Below are 20,503 nucleotides of genomic sequence, written 5' to 3'. Positions count from 1 at the left end.
CATACTGATTAAAACTCAATTTAGTTATCACGACAATTGAGGGTAGTCACTTCAGTCGTAATTCGCTCGCTACTCATCAAGGTGAGACTGGTGATTGATTAATGTTGGTTTGGTGAGGAGCATATCGTCATCAGGCTGCATCTTTCCACTGCTGGATGTAGGCCTCTCCGATAGTCTGCCTTCAGCATCTGAGCTCTTCCCGCATATCAGCGCTAGTCATCGGTTCACAGGGCAGGGGGTCCTCGGCCGATGGCGATCAGGTGGCGCGCCGCCTCTACATGGGGGTAGTGCGGTCGATGGCACTCTACGGCGCACTCGTATGGTGCCTCACCTTCCGGCTTACTCAGATGCTTACCAGCCACAGATGTTTCGGTCGGTACTTGCATAAAATAGCCAGAAGGGAACCTACGGCGCAGTGCCACCATTGCGCAGACCGCGACGAGGACCGAGGATTACACAGCGGAACACACATTGGCGTGTTGCTCTGGATTCGACGAGCAACGCGCCGCCCTCGTCGCGGTCATAGGAGAGGACCTCTCGCTGCCGTGCGTCGTGGCTACGATGCTCAGCAGCGACGCGTCCGGGAAGGCGATGCTCGACTTCTGCGAGTCCAACATCTCGCAGAAGGAGGCGGCGGAGCGAGAGAGGGGGAAGCTCTTCCCTTTCCGCATTGATCCGTCGCCGTCGCGCCGGGGGCCGGAGGCAGGAATACGCCCGTACGTTTCGGCCCCTGTAGGTAGCGGCCCCCCATGAAGGTCAAGGGGCGACCTGAGGGGGTAGAGGCCGCGCGGCGCGCTACCATCAATCACTCTAACGCGCCGCCGAGGAGTAATAGAGCGACCGGTTGGCGGTGTATCGCGTCCTGACCCGGCAGGCTCGTTCTGGTCCAGCGGGGTATTCCGGGACACCGGCGGCACCGTCTGGGCGGCCTGACGGGCTCCCGTACCGAGACGGCCGACGTTTCAGAGCCTTCGATTCGCCTCGAAGGCTCCGTCGGCTGGGCGTCCTTGGGGTGAGCCGCGCCGTCTGGTTGTAGTGTTGACCGCGGTAACACCCCTACCTCATTGGAGGGGATCGGACGTCGGGTGTAAGAGTGCAGGGGAGTCGTTTAGTGGGTGGGCCCTAAAATCCTTGGGCCCGCGGTCTGCTCACAACACCATTCAGATCGTTGAGTCTCATATACCCCGCTCGCCCCTTATGCGTGGGGACCTCGCAGGAGGTTAGGCCCCCAAATAAAAAAAATAAAAAAAGGTTTGCCCGACGCTGCCCTTACCGATACGTGATTGGTTCGCCCCTATGATGTCTGAGGATGGTGTCAATAATGTGGTCTCTCCTACCTATGTATGTTATCATTCCAAAATTTTCCCTTTATTTATAACCAAGAATTAACTGACACCATTTTTTACATATCGCCCATTTAACCGTCCTCACCATATTGCTTTGCATCTCTCCATTATTTCTATCTTTCTTATCGTTTTCTCTCGCTCACACCTTAACGCTCCGTCTCACAATTTTTTATACATTACGTTCTTGCCCGTCCTACAGATATAATGTCGCGGTTTTAGATAATCGTGAGATGACGAGAACTTATGTGGCTTCCGATGTCAGGCTTCAGTGTCTTCTCTCTTTCTCTTTCTTTACGTGCGTCACATAACAGAGACAGCAATGTTTTTTTTCCGTTACCTATTCGCTGGCTAAGGGACTATTCTAGTTTCGCTGTGGAGAATTCACTGGGCTCCACTTGAGCAGATTTGCCAACAACACTGGCCCTAGCAAGAGCAGTGCTTCGTAGAATTTACCACCGGATCGAAAACGCGACCCACTGCGCTGATCAGGCGAAAAAGTTAGGATGGTCAAGATTGAAATTGAAGTGAAGAAGTTGCTGTCTCGACCTAATAGAGCGTTCAGGTTATCGTCATGAACCTACCATCGCTATACTCACCGCGGCCAGAATCTTCATTTTTATCTTCATCTTGTACAAATGCACTCTGTAGGTTCTTCGGTTTGCTAATGTCGCTCTTTGCACGCGGCAATTCATTGACCAAGCATGAGGTGAATTTCTGAGAGGGGGAAAAGCGAATTCGTTTGTGTGACCAACAGACAGACAATACATAAAATAAACATTATAAATGAACACTGCTTCGATGTTGGCGTGGCCTGCGGGATAAGACGGCCGGTGCGTTCGCATAGAGCGATGCGACCATGCTAAGGTTCGAATCCCGCAGACAGGAACCGATTTGTCTAACGAAATACGCTCTAAAGATATGTTAACGAATGACTTCCACCATGAAACAATAGCATCGTGTAATATTTAGTAATACTTTAGTATTACTGGTGGTAGAACGACTTGTGAGTCCGCACGGGTAGGCTCCACCGCCCTGCCTATTTCTGCCGTGAAGCAGTGACGCGTTTCGATTGCATAGGCCGGTAAACATACGGCCCATCTAGTGTTTGAGTGGTTACAGAAGTATATAGACATCCTCTTAAATTATAAATGTGAAAGTGTGTTTGTTTGTTTGCCCTTCATCCACGACGACTGAGATGATTTTTTTTTTATATTGCCCTTGTAGGCAGACGAGCATACGGCCCACCTGATGGTGAGTGGTTACCGTCGCCCATGGACTTCAGCAATGCCAGGGGCAGAGCCAAGTCGCTGCCTACCGCTTAATACTCTCCACAAGCCTCGTTTGAAGAAGGACATGTCATAGCGCTCGGGAAACACCGTGGAGGGGAGCTCATTCCATAGCCGGATGGTACGTGGCAAAAAAGACCTCTGGAAACGCACTGTGGATGACCGCAGTGGCTCCAGGTAGTATGGATGAACTCTACTCCGGTGGCGGGCGGTGCGATGGTAAAAACGAGATGCCGGTATCATCTCGAACAATTCCTCAGAGCACTCCCCATGGAACATACGGTACAAAATACAGAGGGAACCGAAGTCCCTCCGCAGACCCAGAGGTTCCAAACGATCCGTGAGACCGGGATTATCGACAATCCGAACGGCCCTTCTCTGTATGGAGTCAAATGGAAGAAGCTGGTATTTGGGAGCCCCGGCCCAGAGATGGGAGCAGTACTCCACGCGAGGCCGGACTTGTGCTTTATAAAGCAAAAGCCTTTGTCCAGGCGTGAAGTACCGCTTCGCTCTGTTGAGGACTCCCAGCATTTTGGACGCCAACTTGGCTTTGCCTTCCAAATTACTCCGAAACTGGACATCGCTCGAAATGTCGACCCCAAGTATCCCGATACTCTCGGAAGGTTGCAGGGATACTCCTTGGAATTGCGGCGCCATGACAAAGGGGTCCTTCTTCGCAGTGAACGCGCAGACTTGTGTCTTTATCGGGTTGAATTGAACCAAGTTCAATTCACCCCATTCGGAGACTCGCCCCAGAGAGTTCTCCACTTCAGACACATGTTTTGATCGTCTCTCTTGCACCACGCTCCGAGAGAGACTCTGATGGCCGATATATCGCGCATCCCCCGTGCTGTCATCCGCATAGCAATGCATGCCATCAATAGACAGCATGTCATTGATATACAGGATGAAAAGCGTGGGGGAGAGCACCGAACCTTGTGGAACGCCAGCGTTAATGGTCATGGTATCAGAACAGTCACCGTCTACAACGACCGTGATGCTCCGCCCATCCAAAAAGCTAGCGATCCACTTGCAGAGACCCTCGGGGATTCCGTAAGATGGTAACTTCGATAGAAGTGCCCTATGCCAGACCCAAAGGTGGTGGTTTAAGGTGACAGTACTTTTTTTTTATTGCTTAGATGGGTGGCCGAGCTCACAGCCCAACTGGTGTTAAGTGATTACTGGAGCCCATAGACATCTACAACGTAAATGCACCACCCACCTTGAGATATAAGTTCGAAGGTCTCAAGTATAGTTACAACGGCTGCCCCACCCTCAAGCCGAAACGCATTACTGCTTCACGGCAGAAATAGGCGCGGTGATGGTACCTAGCCGTGCGGACTCACATGAGGTCCTACCACCAATAAAACTTCCGAGAACATTTACATTAATATGTACAATATCATGTGGCTGTGATGTCTTTTAACTGAGAACACTGAATATCTTAGCGTTGAAACAACCTTAACGAATATGGTTGTCGCCACTTACATTTTTGTCCAAACTTATTATACTGTTTGTCTTCAATTTCTTTGGAGACCTATGTTGGGAATTCCTCTTTGGCACACTCCTGGCGTTTACCAAGGCATCTTGTTGTTGGTGATCAACAGAACTGATTAAATCTTGTTTCACTGTAAATTACAATTATTTTTTTGATTACCTAGATGACTCAGCGCACATTTTTTATCGGTTGCTTAACTCCACGTAATGTGGGATAAGAGGCAGTGAATGATCCTTGACGATGCTTCTTACCTTCGTTTTTGGCTTTATCTTTTAAGTCTACGCTAGCATTTGGACTTCCAAAACAATCCGCGTTCGACGATATCGCGGTGGGCTTGTTGTTGGAGATTTTCAAACTCGGTGGACTGGATACTTCGGTCTGTAAATATTCGTTTAAATCCTGAAAACATTAATGCCTTATGTTCGTCTTTTGAGGAGACAACATAATGCAGATTGAGATTTCGGTTTCACGCCTCAAGGTGGAGAATGGAGGAGAGTTTTGTAGTTCTAGGGTACCCTGCTGGTACATAGGGCCCTCACAAGCCTCCATTTCACCCTGTCTTGCGCTTGCTCTTTAACATCGCTTTAGACCAGGTTTTCTCCTCATACGCGGATGCCACTCAAACGCGATTGATGCTGCGTTGACTCCGCTGCACTGTAGTGTTTCCTATCGAACACTATTTGGCGGTGAGAGTATTGTGCGCTGATAGGAGCTTGAACCTGCACTAGGGTCGCTAGTCCGTTCGTAGCCTTCGTATAAATTCCTCTGCAATTCCACCGACACTCCCATGACAAATCCATGGATTGCTAAGAAATTCGTTTCTCTCTCGCACTCTTTAGGTTGATGAGTATCGATAAAGAATGGGTGATAGAGCTGGTGCCGGTCGCCAAAGAAAAGGGCATCACCTATCACGAGGTGATGACCCGGGCACGTGGTGGTATTAATATAGACGCCCTCGCCGTGGAGGGGGTGGTTTAAGGGTCCGGCAGACTACCAACGGGGCCCGCCTTCTAGAATGCGTCGGCGCAAATTTCAGCGCCGCAGCCGAAAATTTGGCAGCCCATCTGACGGAAAACCTGCAGGACCCCAAGGTGGTGCCCGTCGCGCGGGCCCTTAAAATGGCAGAGATAAAAATAACGGGCCCGGGCAATTGCGGCACAAAAGAGGAATTCGCCGTGGCCATCGCGATCTCGGGGACTTCCGCGGTACATATACCGGGAGTCGTACGACATGGGCGCGTTGCCCGATCGCACCCCTTCTTAAGGTCCATGTTTAGATAGCCCAGAGAGACTGCACGTAGGCTGAATAGAAGCCCACGTGCTGTCTTCGGTGCTTTGGCACTGGCCACGGCCTCGCCAAGTGCCCCTCTATTGTGGACCACAGTGACCTTTGTATCCGTTGCGGTCAACCGGGGTACAAGGCTGCCTCCTGTACAACAGCCGCATCGCACTGCGTCTTGTGCAATGCGTCCTTCGCCTTCCTTAGCCGGGCCGTCTGGTTGTGTAGTGTTGACCGCGGTAAACCCCCTACTTCATCCGGGTTCTGACCTCGGAGGGGATCGAACGCTTGGACGAAGAGTGCAGGAGTCGCTTAGTAGGTAGGGTCCTGAAAACATCCTTGGGATCGCGGTTCGCAGTCGCGAACTAATCCCACATACCCCGTAGGAGGTACGGTCCCCGACCCAAAAAAGAAAGAGGGCTGAACCTTCTAAGATCCGCGTCTATGGGGCACGCGGGATATGTGGGACTTGATGGTCTTCAAATGTTGGGAGCAGACCGAGTGCCCAAGGTTTTTTTTAGGCCACAACCGTTCCATGCGACTCGCCTTGCACTCTCAAACCCTACATCCGATCTCCGCCCAGAGTCAGAACCCGGTCAGAGTCACGAGGGGTTCCTGCAGTCAAAACTATAACTTGACTCGCGGCGCCACCTCGAGGACGCCCAACCGACGGGTCTTAGATGCGGTCGTTGACGAAACATCGACGCCGGTCTCCGCGATACGGCAGCCCATCAGACCGCACGGGTGATGCCGCTGATGTTGCGGGATAACCCGCTGGGTCAGAACCAGCTTGCCTACCGTCGACCGAGTTACTCTTTCTCAGTATGTTCGATGACGACAGCGACGACGGAAACGCGGACCACAGCCGCCGGCGCGACGTCCCATCCTCCTGATACCAGCGCGCTAGAGTGACGGTAGCATGCGGCGCAGCCTTAACCTCCTCAGGTCGCCCCATGATCATCACCGGGAGGAGACTGACTGCCAACTCACAGGACCCAGAGTTGGACGAACGTCCTCCTCCGACCGGGCTCGGCGGCGACGGCACGGGAGGTAAGAAGGGCTCTCCGTCTACCGTTACGCCGCTTCCTTCTGCGAGACGGTGGACTCGTAGAAGTCGAGTATCGCCTGCCAAGACTCGTCGCTTAAACTTAGCCATAGCCTTTCTTCCCCTCGATATCATTAATGTGTTTTCTGTTTTTTTGTACACTACCCACTCGATTGTGTTGTGTTAACTATGGAAACCCTGCTTAGTTTTTGTTTAACGATCTTTAATACAACATAATGTAATTCTAGTTTGTCAAAAAAATATCAACGAATGATTGAGTGAATGACGAAATATCAACATGTAAACTCACATCATCCTCGAAGGCAGTTTCAATATCTCCGTTACGTCCACTAAATTTATCGGGGACGCTATTTTTCTTTTCTTTCCATCCCATTTTTTCTGCAGAGTCATCAGCGTAATCCGCGTCTATTACACAATCGTCCGAGATTTGTATATCTGTAAATATTTTGTTACAATTAAGACCCTGCGGGTCATACTCCTTGGGTTGGGAGTGGTGGCTGAGAGTTTTCCACAGCCCTAGGTTGAGGCTGAGGCATGTCGGGGAGAGGCTCGGAGGACTGAACTGGATCCTTGATTGGATCCTCTATCTCGGACGTTTCCATAAATTTAACTGATTGAGTCACAGTTACGATTTTTTATATAGCTTCTTTTTCTTTTTCCTCTCGTGTCGACCTTTTCTTTTCTTTAGCCTTTATTTTTCTTTTGTAAGTTGTTTTTCACCAATAATGGTGTTGTTATTCCGAAGGGCTGAACGCGGCTTCTTGTCGGAGGCGATTAGTTTGCCGCTGCCATCAAGGTGGAGGCTGCAGGATTGGCCTCTACCGTGATGATTTGGTCGATACTTAAAAAGGGAGTCGGGACTAGGGAAACCTTACCCTTACCCTTACTCCGACATGAACAAGGAGAGGGCTTGCACTATTGCTATACTCACCGCGGCCAGAATTTTCATTTTTATCGTCATCTTGTACAAATGCTCTCTGTAGGTTCTTCCGTTTTTTAATGCGTCTCGTTACACAAGGCAAATCACCGATGAAGTATGCGGTGAATTTCTGAGAGGGGAAGGAGGAATTCGTTTATGTGATCAACATACAGGCAACACATAAAATGAACATTATGAATGAACAGTGCTTCGATGTTGTCGTGGCCTGCGGGATAAGACGGCCGGTGCGTTCGCATAGAGCGACGCGGCTGTGCCAAGATTCGAATCCCGCAGACAGTAACCGATTTGTCTAACGAAATACGCTCTTAAGCTATGTTCACAAATGACTTCCACCATGAAGGAATAGCATCGTGTAATATTTAGTAATAGCGTAATTACTGGTGGTAAAACGTCTTGTGAGTCCTCATGGGTAGGCTCCACCGCCCTGCCTATTTCTGTCGAGAAGCAGTAACGCGTTTCGGTTTGAAGGGCGGGGCAGTCGATGTACTGCAGAGCTGAGACTCAGAACTCATGTCTCAACTTGGGTGGCGACATTTACGTTGCTACTGGCTGTTCAACAGCGTCAGTGTAAGTTCCCGTGAGAATTAAATGCTTTTTCGGAATAAGGCTCATGTCACTCTCCTGACCTAAAACGGTCACTTTATAAACATCTTAGTCTGTTGTCGTGGCTTCGTTTCAACGCGAAAGAAGGACAAGCAAAAACACTTTCTCATTTATAATTTAAGTGGATGTCTATATACTTCTGTAACCACTCAAACACTAGATGGGACGTATGTTTACCGGCCTATGCAATATATATAAAAACTTCGAGAACTTTTACACTATTATGTACAATGTCATGTGACTGTGATGTCTTGTATCTGAGAAAAATGACTTTCTGAGCGTCGAGACAACTTTAACGAATAGGGTTGTCACCACTTACATTTTTGTCCAAAGTTTTCATACTGTTTGTCTTCAATTTCTTTGGAGACCTATGTTGGGAATTCCTCTTTGGCACACTCCTGGCGTTTACCAAGGCATCTTGTTGTTGGTGATCAACAGAACTGGTTAAATCTTGGTTCACTGTAAATTACAATTATTATTTTTATTCTCTAGATGACTCGCTGCACCTTTTTTATCGGCTGCTTAACTCCACGTAATGTGGGATAAGAGGCAGTAAATGATCCTTGACGATGCTTCTTACCTTCGTTTTTGGCTATATCTTTTAAGTCTACGCTAGCATTTGGACTTCCAGAACAATCCGCGTTCGACGATATCGCGGTGGGCTTGTTGTTGGAGATTTTCAAACGCGGTGGACTGGATACTTCGGTCTGTAAATATTCGTTTAAATCCTGAAAACATTAATGCCTTATGTTCGTCTTTTGAGGAGACAACATAATGCAGATTGAGATTTCGGTTTCACGTCTCAAGGTGGAGAATGGAGGAGAGTCGTTGTAGTCCTAGGGTACCCTGCTGGTACACAGGGCCCTCACAAATTGCCTCCATTTCACCCTGTCTTGCGCTTACTCTTGCTCGTGTTGTGTTAATTATGGAAACCTGTTTAGTTTTTGTGTCACTATCTTTGATACACCATAATGTAATTCTAGTTTGTGAAAAAAATATGAACGAATGATTGAGTGAATGACTAAATAAAATATCAACATGTAAACTCACGTCATCCTCGAAGGCGGTTTCGATATCTTCCTTGGACCCACTAAATCCATTTTCTTCTACAAAGTCATCTGCGAAGTCCGCATCTACACAATCGTCCGAGATTTGAATATCTACAAATATTTCGTTACAATTAAAAGCCAACACGAACTCGAGCCAGATACGGCTCGTACTCACGAGTGCTCACGGACGCTCATTAAGAGATGTGAGGTAGACGACTCAATTCTGATGCATACCAGTGTCTAAGGACCCTTGGAGCTGCAAGCGGTAACTGTTAAGGGGCAGGAGGCTGTCGCCAGACACGACCGCGCTCCTTGAAGTCAGTACTGTTACGAGCTGGAGCTCAGAATAAATAACAAGCTCTTCGCCTACATACTGATTAAAACTCAATTTAGTTATCACGACAATTGAGGGTAGTAACTTCAGTCGCAATTCGCTCGCTACTCATCAAGGTGAGACTGGTGATTAATGTTGGTTTGGTGAGGAGCATATCGTCATCAGGCTGCATCTTTCCACTGCTGGATGTAGGCCTCTTCGATAGTCTGCCTTCAGCATCTGAGCTCTTCCCGCATATCAGCGCTAGTCATCGGTTCACAGGGCAGGGGGTCCTCGGCCTGACACGGTGGGGCGGTCTACCGCTTCCCCGTCGAGCGCGGTGTTCCGCAGGGGTCTGTCCTGGGCCCCCTGCTGTGGAACATCGGTTACGACTGGGTCCTGCGGGGCGCCCTATGGGGTTCCCTCCCCGGGCTAAGTGTCGTCTGCTATGCTGACGACACGCTGGTCGTAGCCCCGGGGAGGGACTACCGGGAGTCTGCCCGTCTGGCTTGCGCAGGTGTGGCAAACGTCGTCGCAAGGATCCGACGGTTGGGGCTCGAGGTGGCGCTCGAAAAAACCCAGGCCCTCTTATTTCACGGGCCGGGACGGGCGCCGCCTGCGGATGCCCACCTCGTGATCGGAGGCGTTCGCATCGGGGTCGGGGTGACCGGTCTCAGGTACCTCGGCCTCGAACTGGATGGTCGTTGGAGCTTCCGCGCTCACTTTAAGAAATTGGGCCCTCGGCTGATCGCGACAGCCGGCTCTTTGAGCCGGCTTCTTCCTAACGTTGGGGGTCCCGATGAGGCGGCGCGCCGCCTATACATGGGGGTGGTGCGGTCGATGGCACTATACGGTGCTCCGGTATGGTGCCAGGCCCTGACCCGCAAGAACGTCGCCGCGCTGCGACGTCCGCAGCGTGCGATCGCGGTCAGGGCCATCCGAGGATACCGCACCGTCTCCTTCGAGGCGGCGTGCTTGCTCGCCGGGGCGCCACCCTGGGACCTGGAGGCGGAGGCGCTCGCTGCTGATTACAGGTGGCGTAGCGACCTCCGATCTAGGGGGGAAGGGCGCCCCGGCGAAGGTGTAGTTCGAGCGCGGAGGCTCCAATCTCGGCGGTCCGTGCTGGAGGCGTGGTCTCGCCGCTTGGCGGACCCGTCGGCCGGCATCCGTACCGTCGAGGCGGTCCGCCCGGTTCTCGCGGACTGGGCGGGCCGCGACCGCGGATGCCTCACCTTCCGGCTGACGCAGATGTTGACCGGCCATGGGTGTTTTGGCCGGTACCTCTTGAAGATAGCCGGAAGGGAACCGACGGCGCAGTGCCACCACTGCGCGGACCGCGACGAGGAAGACACAGCGGAACATACATTAGCGCGTTGCTCTGGATTCGATGAGCAACGCGCCGCCCTCGTCGCGGTCATAGGAGAGGACCTCTGGCTGCCGCGCGTCGTGGCTACGATGCTCGGCAGCGACGCGTCCTGGAAGGCGATGCTCAACTTCTGCGAGTCCACCATCTCGCAGAAGGAGGCGGCGGAGCGAGAGAGGGAGAGCTCTTCCCTTTCCGCACCGATCCGTCGCCGTCGAGCCGGGGACCGGAGGCGGGAATACGCCCGTACGTCCCGGCCCCTGTAGGTAGCGGCCTCCCCCCGGTGAAGGTCAAGGGGCGACCTGAGGGGGTGAGGCCGCGCGGCGCGCTACCAGCACTCTAGCGCGCTGCCGTGGAGTAAATAGAGCGACCGGTCGACGGTGTATCGCGTCCCGACCCGGCAGGCTGGTTCTGGTCCAGCGGGGTATTCCGGGACACCAGCGGCACCGTCTGGGCGCCCCGACGGGCTGCCGTACCGAGACGGCCGACGTTTCAGAGCCTTCGATTCGCTTCGAAGGCTCCGTCGGCTGGGCGTCCTTGGGGTGAGCCGCGCCGTCTGGTTGTAGTCTTGACCGCGGTAGCCCCCCTACCTCATTGGAGGGGATCGGACGTCGGGTGTAAGAGTGCAGGGGAGTCGTTTAGTGGGTGGGCCCTAAAATCCTTGGGCCCGCGGTCTGCTCACAACACCATTCAGATCGTTGAGTCTCATATACCCCGCTCGCCCCTTATGCGTGGGGACCTCGTAGGAGGTTAGGCCCCCAAATAAAAAAAATTAAAAAAGGTTTGCCCGACGCTGCCCTTACCGATACGTGATTGGTTCGCCCCTATGATGTCTGAGGATGGTGTCAATAATGTGGTCTCTCCTACCTATGTATGTTATCATTCCAAAATTTTCCCTTTATTTATAACCAAGAATTAACTGACACCATTTTTTACATATCGCCCATTTAACCGTCCTCACCATATTGCTTTGCATCTCTCCATTATTTCTATCTTTCTTATCGTTTTCTCTCGCTCACACCTTAACGCTCCGTCTCACAATTTTTTATACATTACGTTCTTGCCCGTCCTACAGATATAATGTCGCGGTTTTAGATAATTGTGAGATGACGAGAACTTATGTGGCTTCCGATGTCAGGCTTCAGTGTCTTCTCTCTTTCTCTTTCTTTACGTGCGTCACATAACAGAGACAGCAATGTTTTTTTTCCGTTACCTATTCGCTGGCTAAGGGACTATTCTAGTTTCGCTGTAGAGAATTCACTGGGCTCCACTTGAGCGGATTTACCAACAACACTGGCCCTAGCAAGAGCAGTGATTCGTAGAATTTACCACCGGATCGAAAACGCGACCCACTGCGATGATCAGGCGAAAAACTTAGGATGGTAAAGATTGAAAATATATATATTTTTTTTTATTGCCTTTGTAGGCAGACGGGCATACGGCCCACCTGATGGTGAGTGGTTACCGTCGCCCATGGACTTCAGCAATGCAAGGGGCAGAGCCAAGTCGCTGCCTACCGCTTAATACTCTCCACAAGCCTCGTTTGAAGAAGGACATGTCATAGCGCTCGGGAAACACCGTGGAGGGGAGCTCATTCCATAGCCGGATGGTACGTGGCAAAAAAGATCTCTGGAAACGCACTGTGGATGACCGCAGCGGCTCCAGGTAGTATGGATGAACTCTACTCCGGTGGCGGGCGGTGCGATGGTAAAAACGAGATGCTGGTATCATCTCGAACAATTCCTCAGAGCACTCCCCATGGAACATACGGTATAAAATACAGAGGGAACCGAAGTCCCTCCGCAGACCCAGAGGCTCCAAACGATCCGAGAGAATGGGATTATCGACAATCCGAACGGCCCTCCTCTGTATGGAGTCAAATGGAAGAAGCTGGTATTTGGGAGCCCCGGCCCAGAGATGGGAGCAGTACTGCGAGGCCGGACTTGTGCTTTATAAAGCAAAAGTCTTTGTCCAGGCGTGAAGTACCGCTTCGCTCTGCTGAGGACTCCCAGCATTTTGGACGCCAACTTGGCTTTGCCTTCCAAATGACTCCGAAACTGGACATCGCTCGAAATGTCAACCCCAAGTATCCCGATACTCTCGGAAGGTTGCAGGGATACTCCTTGGAATTTCGGCGCCATGACAAAGGGGTCCTTCTTCGCAGTGAACGCGCAAACTTGTGTCTTTATCGGGTTGAATTGAACCAAGTTCAATTCACCCCATTCGGAGACTCGCCCCAGAGAGTTCTCCACTTCAGACACAAGTTTTGATCGTCTCTCTTGCACCGCGCTCCGAGAAAGACTCTGATGGCCGATATATCGCGCATCCCCCGTGCTGTCATCCTCATAGCAATGCATGCCATCAATAGACAGCATGTCATTGATATACAGGAAGAAAAGCGTGGGGGAGAGCACCGAACCTTGTGGAACGCCAGCGTTAATGGTCATGGTATCAGAACAGTCACCGTCTACAACGACCGTGATGCTCCGCCCATCCAAAAAGCTAGCGATCCACTTGCAGAGACCCTCGGGGATTCCGTAAGATGGTAGCTTCGATAGAAGTGCCCTATGCCAGACCCTGTCGAAGGCCTTCGCGATATCAAGGCTCACAGCAAGAGCCTCGCCCTTGCTCTCCAAGGCTTCAGCCCACCTGTGAGTAAGGTATACAAGAAGATCACCAGCTGAGCGACCGTGACGGAAACCGTACTGTCGGTCACTGATCAGCTGGCGATCTTCAAGATACTTCAGGAGTTGTGTATTTATTATTCGCTCCATCACCTTGAAATTGAAGTGAAGAAGTTGCTGTCTCGACCTAATAGAGCGTTTAGGTTATCGGCATGAACCTACCATCGCTATACTCACCGCGGCCAGAATCTTCATTTTTATCTTCATCTTGTACAAATGCACTCTGTAGGTTCTTCGGTTTGCTAATGTCGCTCTTTGCACGCGGCAATTCATTGACCAAGCATGAGGTGAATTTCTGAGAGGGGGAAAGGCGAATTCGTTTGTGTGACCAACAGACAGACAATACATAAAATAAAAATTATAAATGAACACTGCTTCGATGTTGTCGTGGCCTGCGGGATAAGACGGCCGGTGCGTTCGCATAGAGCGACGCGACCGTGCCAAGGTTCGAATCCCGCAGACAGGAACCGATTTGTCTAACGAAATACGCTCTAAAGATATGTTAACGAATGACTTCCACCATGAAACAATAGCATCGTGTAATATTTAGTAATACTTTAGTATTACTGGTGGTAGAACGTCTTGTGAGTCCGCACGGGTAGGCACCACGACCCTGCCTATTTCTGCCGTGAAGCAGTGACGCGTTTCGATTGCATAGGCCGGTAAACATACGGCCCATCTAGTGTTTGAGTGGTTACAGAAGTGTATAGACATCCACTTAAATTATAAATGAGAAAGTGTGTTTGTTTGTTTGTCCTTCATCCACGACGACTGAGATGTTTTTAAGGTGACAGTACTTTTTTTTTATTGCTTACGATGGGTGGCCGAGCTCACAGCCCAACTGGTGTTAAGTGATTACTGGAGCCCATAGAAATTTACAACGTAAATGCGCCACCCACCTTGAGATATAAGTTCTCATGTCTCAGTATAGGTACAACGGCTGCCCCACCCTCAAGCCGAAACGCATTACTGCTTCACGGCAGAAATAGGCGCGGTGATGGTACCTAGCCGTGCGGACTCACATGAGGTCCTACCACCAATAAAACTTCCGAGAACATTTACATTAATATGTACAATATCATGTGGCTGTGATGTCTTTTAACTGAGAACACTGAATATCTTAGAGTCGAGACAACCTTAACGAATAGGGTTGTCGCCACTTACATTTTTGTCCAAACTTATTATACTGTTTGTCTTCAATTTCTTTGGAGACCTATGTTGGGAATTCCTCTTTGGCACACTCCTGGCGTTTACCAAGGCATCTTGTTGTTGGTGATCAACAGAACTGATCAAATCTTGGTTCACTGTAAATTACAATTATTATTTTTATTCTCTAGATGACTCGCCGCACATTTTTTATCGGCTGCTTAACTCCACGTAATGTGGGATAAGAGGCAGTGAATGATCCTTGACGATGCTTCTTACCTTCGTTTTTGGCTTTATCTTTTAAGTCTACGCTAGCATTTGGACTTCCAGAACAATCCGCGTTCGACGATATCGCGGTGGGCTTGTTGTTGGAGATTTTCAAACTCGGTGGACTGGATACTTCGGTCTGTAAATATTCGTTTAAATCCTGAAAACATTAATGCCTTATGTTCGTCTTTTAAGGAGACAACATAATGCAGATTGAGATTTCGGTTTCACGTCTCAAGGTGGAGAATGGAGGTGAGTTGTTGTAGTTCTAGGGCACCCTGCTGGTACATAGGGCCCTCACAAGTTGCCTCCATTTCACCCTGTCTTGCGCTTGCTCTTTAACATCGCTTTAGATCAGGTTTTCTCCTCATACGCGGTTGCCACTCGAACGCGATTGATGCTTCGTTGACTCCGCTGCACTGTAGTGTTTCCTATCGAACACTATTTGGCGGTGAGAGTATTGTGCATTGATAGGAGCTTGAACCTGCACTAGGGTCGCTAGTCCGTTCGTAGCCTTCGTATAAATTCCTCTGCAATTCCACCGACACTCCCATGACAAATCCATGGATTGCTAAGAAATTCGTTTCTCTCTCGCACTCTTTACGTTGATGAGTATCGATAAAGAATGGGTGATAGAGCTGGTGCCGGTCGCCAAAGAAAAGGGCATCACCTATCACGAGGTGATGACCCGGGCACGTGGTGGTATTAATATAGACGCCCTCGCCGTGGAGGGGGTGGTTTAAGGGTCCGGCAGACTACCAACGGGGCCCGCCTTCTAGAATGCGTCGGCGCAAATTTCAGCGCCGCAGCCGAAAATTTGGCAGCCCGTCTGACGGAAAACCTGCAGGACCCCAGGGTGGTGCCCGTCGCGGGGGCCCTTTAAATGGCAGAGATAAAAATAACCAACTTCAATCTCGGGGACTTCCGCGGTACATATACCAGGAGTCGTACGACATGGGCGCGTTGCCCGATCGCACCCCTTCTTAAGGTCCATGTTTAGATAGCCCAGAGAGACTGCACGTAGGCTGGATAGTAGCCCACGTGCAATGACAGGAGATTAGACTGTGGCGTTGTCTTCGGTGCTTTGGCACTGGCCACGGCCTCGCCAAGTGCCCCTCTATTGTAGACCACAGTGACCTTTGTATCCGTTGCGGCCAACCGGGGTACAAGGCTGCCTCCTGTACAACAGCCGCATCGCACTGCGTCTTGTGCAATGCGTCCTTAGGCGTCCTTCGCCTTCCTTAGCCGGGCCGTCTGGTTGTGTAGTGTTGACCGCGGTAAACCCCCTACTTCATCCGGGTTCTGACCTCGGAGGGGATCGAACGCTTGGACGAAGAGTGCAGAAGTCGCTTAGTAGGTAGGGTCCTGAAAACATCCTTGGGATCGCGGTTCGCAGTCGCGAACTAATCCCACATACCCCGTAGGAGGTACGGTCCCCGACCCAAAAAAGAAAGAGGGCTGAACCTTCTAAGATCCGCGTCTATGGAGCACGCGGGATATGTGGGACTTGATGGTCTTCAAATGTTGGGAGCAGACCGAGTGCCCAAGGTTTTTTTTAGGCCACTACCGTTCCATGCGACTCGCCTTGCACTCTAAAACCCTACATCCGATCTCCGCCCAGAGTCAGAACCCCGTCAGAGAGTCACGAGGGGTTCCTGCAGTCAAAACTATAACTTGACTCGCGGCGCCACCTCGAGGACGCCCGACCGACGGGTCTTAGATGCGGTCGTTGGCGAAACATCGACGCCGGTCTCCGCGATACGGCGGCCCATCAGACCGCACGGGTGATGCCGCTGATGTTGCGGGATAGCCCGCTGGGTCAGAACCAGCTTGCCTACCATCGACCGAGTTACTCTTTCTCAGTATGTTCGATGACGACAGCGACGACGGAAACGCGGACCACAGCCGCCGGCGCGACGTCCCATCCTCCTGATACCAGCGCGCTAGAGTGACGGTAGCATGCGGCGCAGCCTTAACCCCCTCAGGTCGCCCCATGACCATCACCGGGAGGAGACTGACTGCCAACTCACAGGGCCCAGAGTTGGACGAACGTCCTCCTCCACCTACAGCTCGGCGGCGAAGGCATGGGAGGTAAGAAGGGCTCTCCGTCTACCGTTCCGCCGCTTCCTTCTGCGAGACGGTGGACTCGTAGAAGTCGAGTATCGCCTGCTAGGGTTCGTCGCTTAAATTAAATAGCCTTTCTTCCCCTCGATATCATTAATGTGTTTTCTGTTTTTTTGTACACTACCCACTCGATTGTGTTGTGTTAACTATGGAAACCCTGCTTAGTTTTTGTTTAATGATCTTTAATACAACATAATGTAATTCTATTTTGTCAAAAAAATATGAACGAATGATTGAGTGAATGACGAAATATCAACATGTAAACTCACATCATCCTCGAAGGCAGTTTCAATATCTCCGTTACGTCCACTAAATTTATTGGGGACGCTATTTTTCTTTTCTTTCCATCCCATTTTTTCTGCAGAGTCATCAGCGTAATCCGCGTCTATTACACAATCGTCCGAGATTTGTATATCTGTAAATATTTTGTTACAATTAAGACCCTGCGGGTCATACTCCTTTGGTTGGGAGTGGTGGCTGAGAGTTTTCCACAGCCCTAGGTTGAGGCTGAGGCATGTCGGGGAGAGGCTCGGAGGACTGAACTGGATCCTTGATTGGATCCTCTATCTCGGACGTTTCCATAAATTTAACTGATTGAGTCACAGTTACGATTTTTTATATAGCTTCTTTTTCTTTTTCCTCTCGTGTCGACCTTTTCTTTTCCTTAGCCTTTATTTTTCTTTTGTAAGTTGTTTTTCACCAATAATGGTGTTGTTATTCCGAAGGGCTGAACGCGGCTTTCTTGTCGGAGGCGATTAGTTTGCCGCTGCCATCAAGGTGGAGGCTGCAGGATTGGCCTCTACCGTGATGATTTGGTCGATACTTAAAAAGGGAGTCGGGACTAGGGAAACCTTACCCTTACCCTTACTCCGACATGAACAAGGAGAGGGCTTGCACTATTGCTATACTCACCGCGGCCAGAATTTTCATTTTTATCGTCATCTTGTACAAATGCTCTCTGTAGGTTCTTCCGTTTTTTAATGCGTCTCGTTACACAAGGCAAATCACCGATGAAGTATGCGGTGAATTTCTGAGAGGGGAAGGAGGAATTCGTTTATGTGATCAACATACAGGCAACACATAAAATGAACATTATGAATGAACAGTGCTTCGATGTTGTCGTGGCCTGCGGGATAAGACGGCCGGTGCGTTCGTATAGAGCGACGCGGCTGTGCCAAGATTCAAATCCCGCAGACAGTAACCGATTTGTCTAACGAAATACGCTCTTAAGCTATGTTCACAAATGACTTTCACCATGAAGGAATAGCATCGTGTAATATTTAGTAATAGCGTAATTACTGGTGGTAGAACGTCTTGTGAGTCCTCATGGGTAGGCTCCACCGCCCTGCCTATTTCTGTCGAGAAGCAGTAACGCGTTTCGGTTTGAAGGGCGGGGCAGTCGATGTACTGTAGAGCTGAGACTCAGAACTCATGTCTCAACTTGGGTGGCGACATTTACGTTGCTACTGGTTGTTCAACAGCGTCAGTGTAAGTTCCCGTGAGAATTAAATGCTTTTTCGGAATAAGGCTCATGTCACTCTCCTGACCTAAAACGGTCACTTTATAAACATCTTAGTCTGTTGTCGTGGCTTCGTTTCAACGCGAAAGAAGGACAAGCAAACACACTTTCTCATTTATAATTTAAGTGGATGTCTATATACTTCTGTAACCACTCAAACACTAGATGGGACGTATGTTTACCGGCCTATGCAATATATATAAAAACTTCGAGAACTTTTACACTATTATGTACAATGTCATGTGACTGTGATGTCTTGTATCTGAGAATAATGACTTTCTGAGCGTCGAGACAACCTTAACGAATAGGGTTGTCACCACTTACATTTTTGTCCAAATTTATTTTACTGTTTGTCTTCAATTTCTTTGGAGACCTATGTTGGGAATTCCTCTTTGGTACACTCCTGGCGTTTACCAAGGCATCTTGTTGTTGGTGATCAACAGAACTGATCAAATCTTGGTTCACTGTAAATTACAATTATTATTTTTATTCTCTAGATGACTCGCTGCACCTTTTTTATCGGCTGCTTAACTCCACGTAATGTGGGATAAGAGGCAGTAAATGATCCTTGACGATGCTTCTTACCTTCGTTTTTGGCTATATCTTTTAAGTCTACGCTAGCCTTTGGACTTCCAGAACAATCCGCGTTCGACGATATCGCGGTGGGCTTGTTGTTGGTGATTTTTGAACGCGGTGGACTGGATACTTCGGTCTGCAAATATTCATTTAAATCCTGAAAACATTAATGCCTTATGTTCGTCTTTTGAGGAGACAATATAATGCAGATTGAGATTTCGGTTTCACGGTGGAGAATGGAGGAGAGTCGTTGTAGTCCTAGGGTACCCTGCTGGTACACAGGGCCCTCACAAATTGCCTCCATTTCACCCTGTCTTGCTCTTGCTCGTGTTGTGTTGTGTTAATTATGGAAACCTGTTTAGTTTTTGTGTCACTATCTTTGATACACCATAATGTAATTCTAGTTTGTGAAAAAAATATGAACGAATGATTGAGTGAATGACTAAATAAAATATCAACATGTAAACTCACGTCATCCTCGAAGGCGGTTTCGATATCTTCCTTGGACCCACTAAATCCATTTTTTTCTACAAAGTCATCTGCGAAGTCCGCATCTACACAATCGTCCGAGATTTGAATATCTACAAATATTTCGTTACAATTAAAAGCCAACACGATTTCGAGCTAGAAACGGCTCGTACTCACGAGTGCTCACGGACGCTCACTAAGAGATGTGAGGTAGACGACTCAATTTTGATGCATACCAGTGTCTAAGGACCCTTGGAGCTGCAAGCGGTAACTGTTAAGGGGCAGGAGGCTGTCGCCAGACACGACCGCGCTCCTTGAAGACAGTACTGTTACGAGCTGGAGCTCAGAATAAATAACAAGCTCTCCGCCTACATACTGATTAAAACTCAATTTAGTTATCACGACAATTGAGGGTAGTCACTTCAGTCGCAATTCGCTCGCTACTCATCAAGGTGAGACTGGTGATTAATGTTGGTTTGGTGAGGAGCATATCGTCATCAGGCTGCATCTTTCCACTGCTGGATCTAGGCCTCTTCGATAGTCTGCCTTCAGCATCTGAGCTCTTCCCGCATATCAGCGCTAGTCATCGGTTCACAGGGCAGGGGGTCCTCGGCCTGACACGGTGGGGCGGTCTACCGCTTCCCCGTCGAGCGCGGTGTTCCGCAGGGGTCTGTCCTGGGCCCCCTGCTGTGGAACATCGGTTACGACTGGGTCCTGCGGGGCGCCCTATGGGGTTCCCTCCCCGGGCTAAGTGTCGTCTGCTATGCTGACGACACGCTGGTCGTAGCCCCGGGGAGGGACTACCAGGAGTCTGCCCGTCTGGCTTGCGCAGGTGTGGCAAACGTCGTCGCAAGGATCCGACGGTTGGGGCTCGAGGTGGCGCTCGAAAAAACCCAGGCCCTCTTATTTCACGGGCCGGGACGGGCGCCGCCTGCGGATGCCCACCTCGTGATCGGAGGCGTTCGCATCGGGGTCGG

At 50.1% G+C, this 20,503-nt stretch overlaps 1 protein-coding gene and 1 long non-coding RNA gene across 2 annotated transcripts in view; one reads left to right on the top strand and one right to left on the bottom strand.

Moving 5' to 3' along the window:
• Positions 1 to 20,503, top strand: part of LOC134199646 (uncharacterized) — an 80,279-nt gene that overhangs the window by 35,181 nt on the left and 24,595 nt on the right. The window lies entirely within an intron of this gene.
• Positions 1 to 20,503, bottom strand: part of LOC101738426 (uncharacterized) — a 102,378-nt gene that overhangs the window by 57,378 nt on the left and 24,497 nt on the right. The window contains exons 18-33 of the mRNA XM_062670959.1: positions 19,530 to 19,639; positions 19,068 to 19,215; positions 18,807 to 18,946; positions 17,876 to 17,993; positions 17,233 to 17,378; positions 14,852 to 14,999; positions 14,591 to 14,730; positions 13,604 to 13,721; positions 9,068 to 9,177; positions 8,598 to 8,745; positions 8,337 to 8,476; positions 7,406 to 7,523; positions 6,764 to 6,909; positions 4,382 to 4,529; positions 4,121 to 4,260; positions 1,928 to 2,060 (exon numbers count right to left, since the gene is read on the bottom strand). Of these exons, the coding sequence (XP_062526943.1) occupies positions 1,928 to 2,060; positions 4,121 to 4,260; positions 4,382 to 4,529; positions 6,764 to 6,909; positions 7,406 to 7,523; positions 8,337 to 8,476; positions 8,598 to 8,745; positions 9,068 to 9,177; positions 13,604 to 13,721; positions 14,591 to 14,730; positions 14,852 to 14,999; positions 17,233 to 17,378; positions 17,876 to 17,993; positions 18,807 to 18,946; positions 19,068 to 19,215; positions 19,530 to 19,639 (2,151 nt within the window). The remainder of the gene's footprint in view (positions 1 to 1,927; positions 2,061 to 4,120; positions 4,261 to 4,381; positions 4,530 to 6,763; positions 6,910 to 7,405; positions 7,524 to 8,336; positions 8,477 to 8,597; positions 8,746 to 9,067; positions 9,178 to 13,603; positions 13,722 to 14,590; positions 14,731 to 14,851; positions 15,000 to 17,232; positions 17,379 to 17,875; positions 17,994 to 18,806; positions 18,947 to 19,067; positions 19,216 to 19,529; positions 19,640 to 20,503) is intronic.

The sequence above is a fragment of the Bombyx mori genome, chromosome 11 (assembly GCF_030269925.1).
Source record: "Bombyx mori chromosome 11, ASM3026992v2".
Classification (NCBI taxonomy): Eukaryota; Metazoa; Arthropoda; class Insecta; order Lepidoptera; family Bombycidae; genus Bombyx; species Bombyx mori.
The sequence above is the reverse complement of the archived record's forward strand: the minus strand, read 5'-3'. Positions and strand labels throughout refer to the sequence as shown.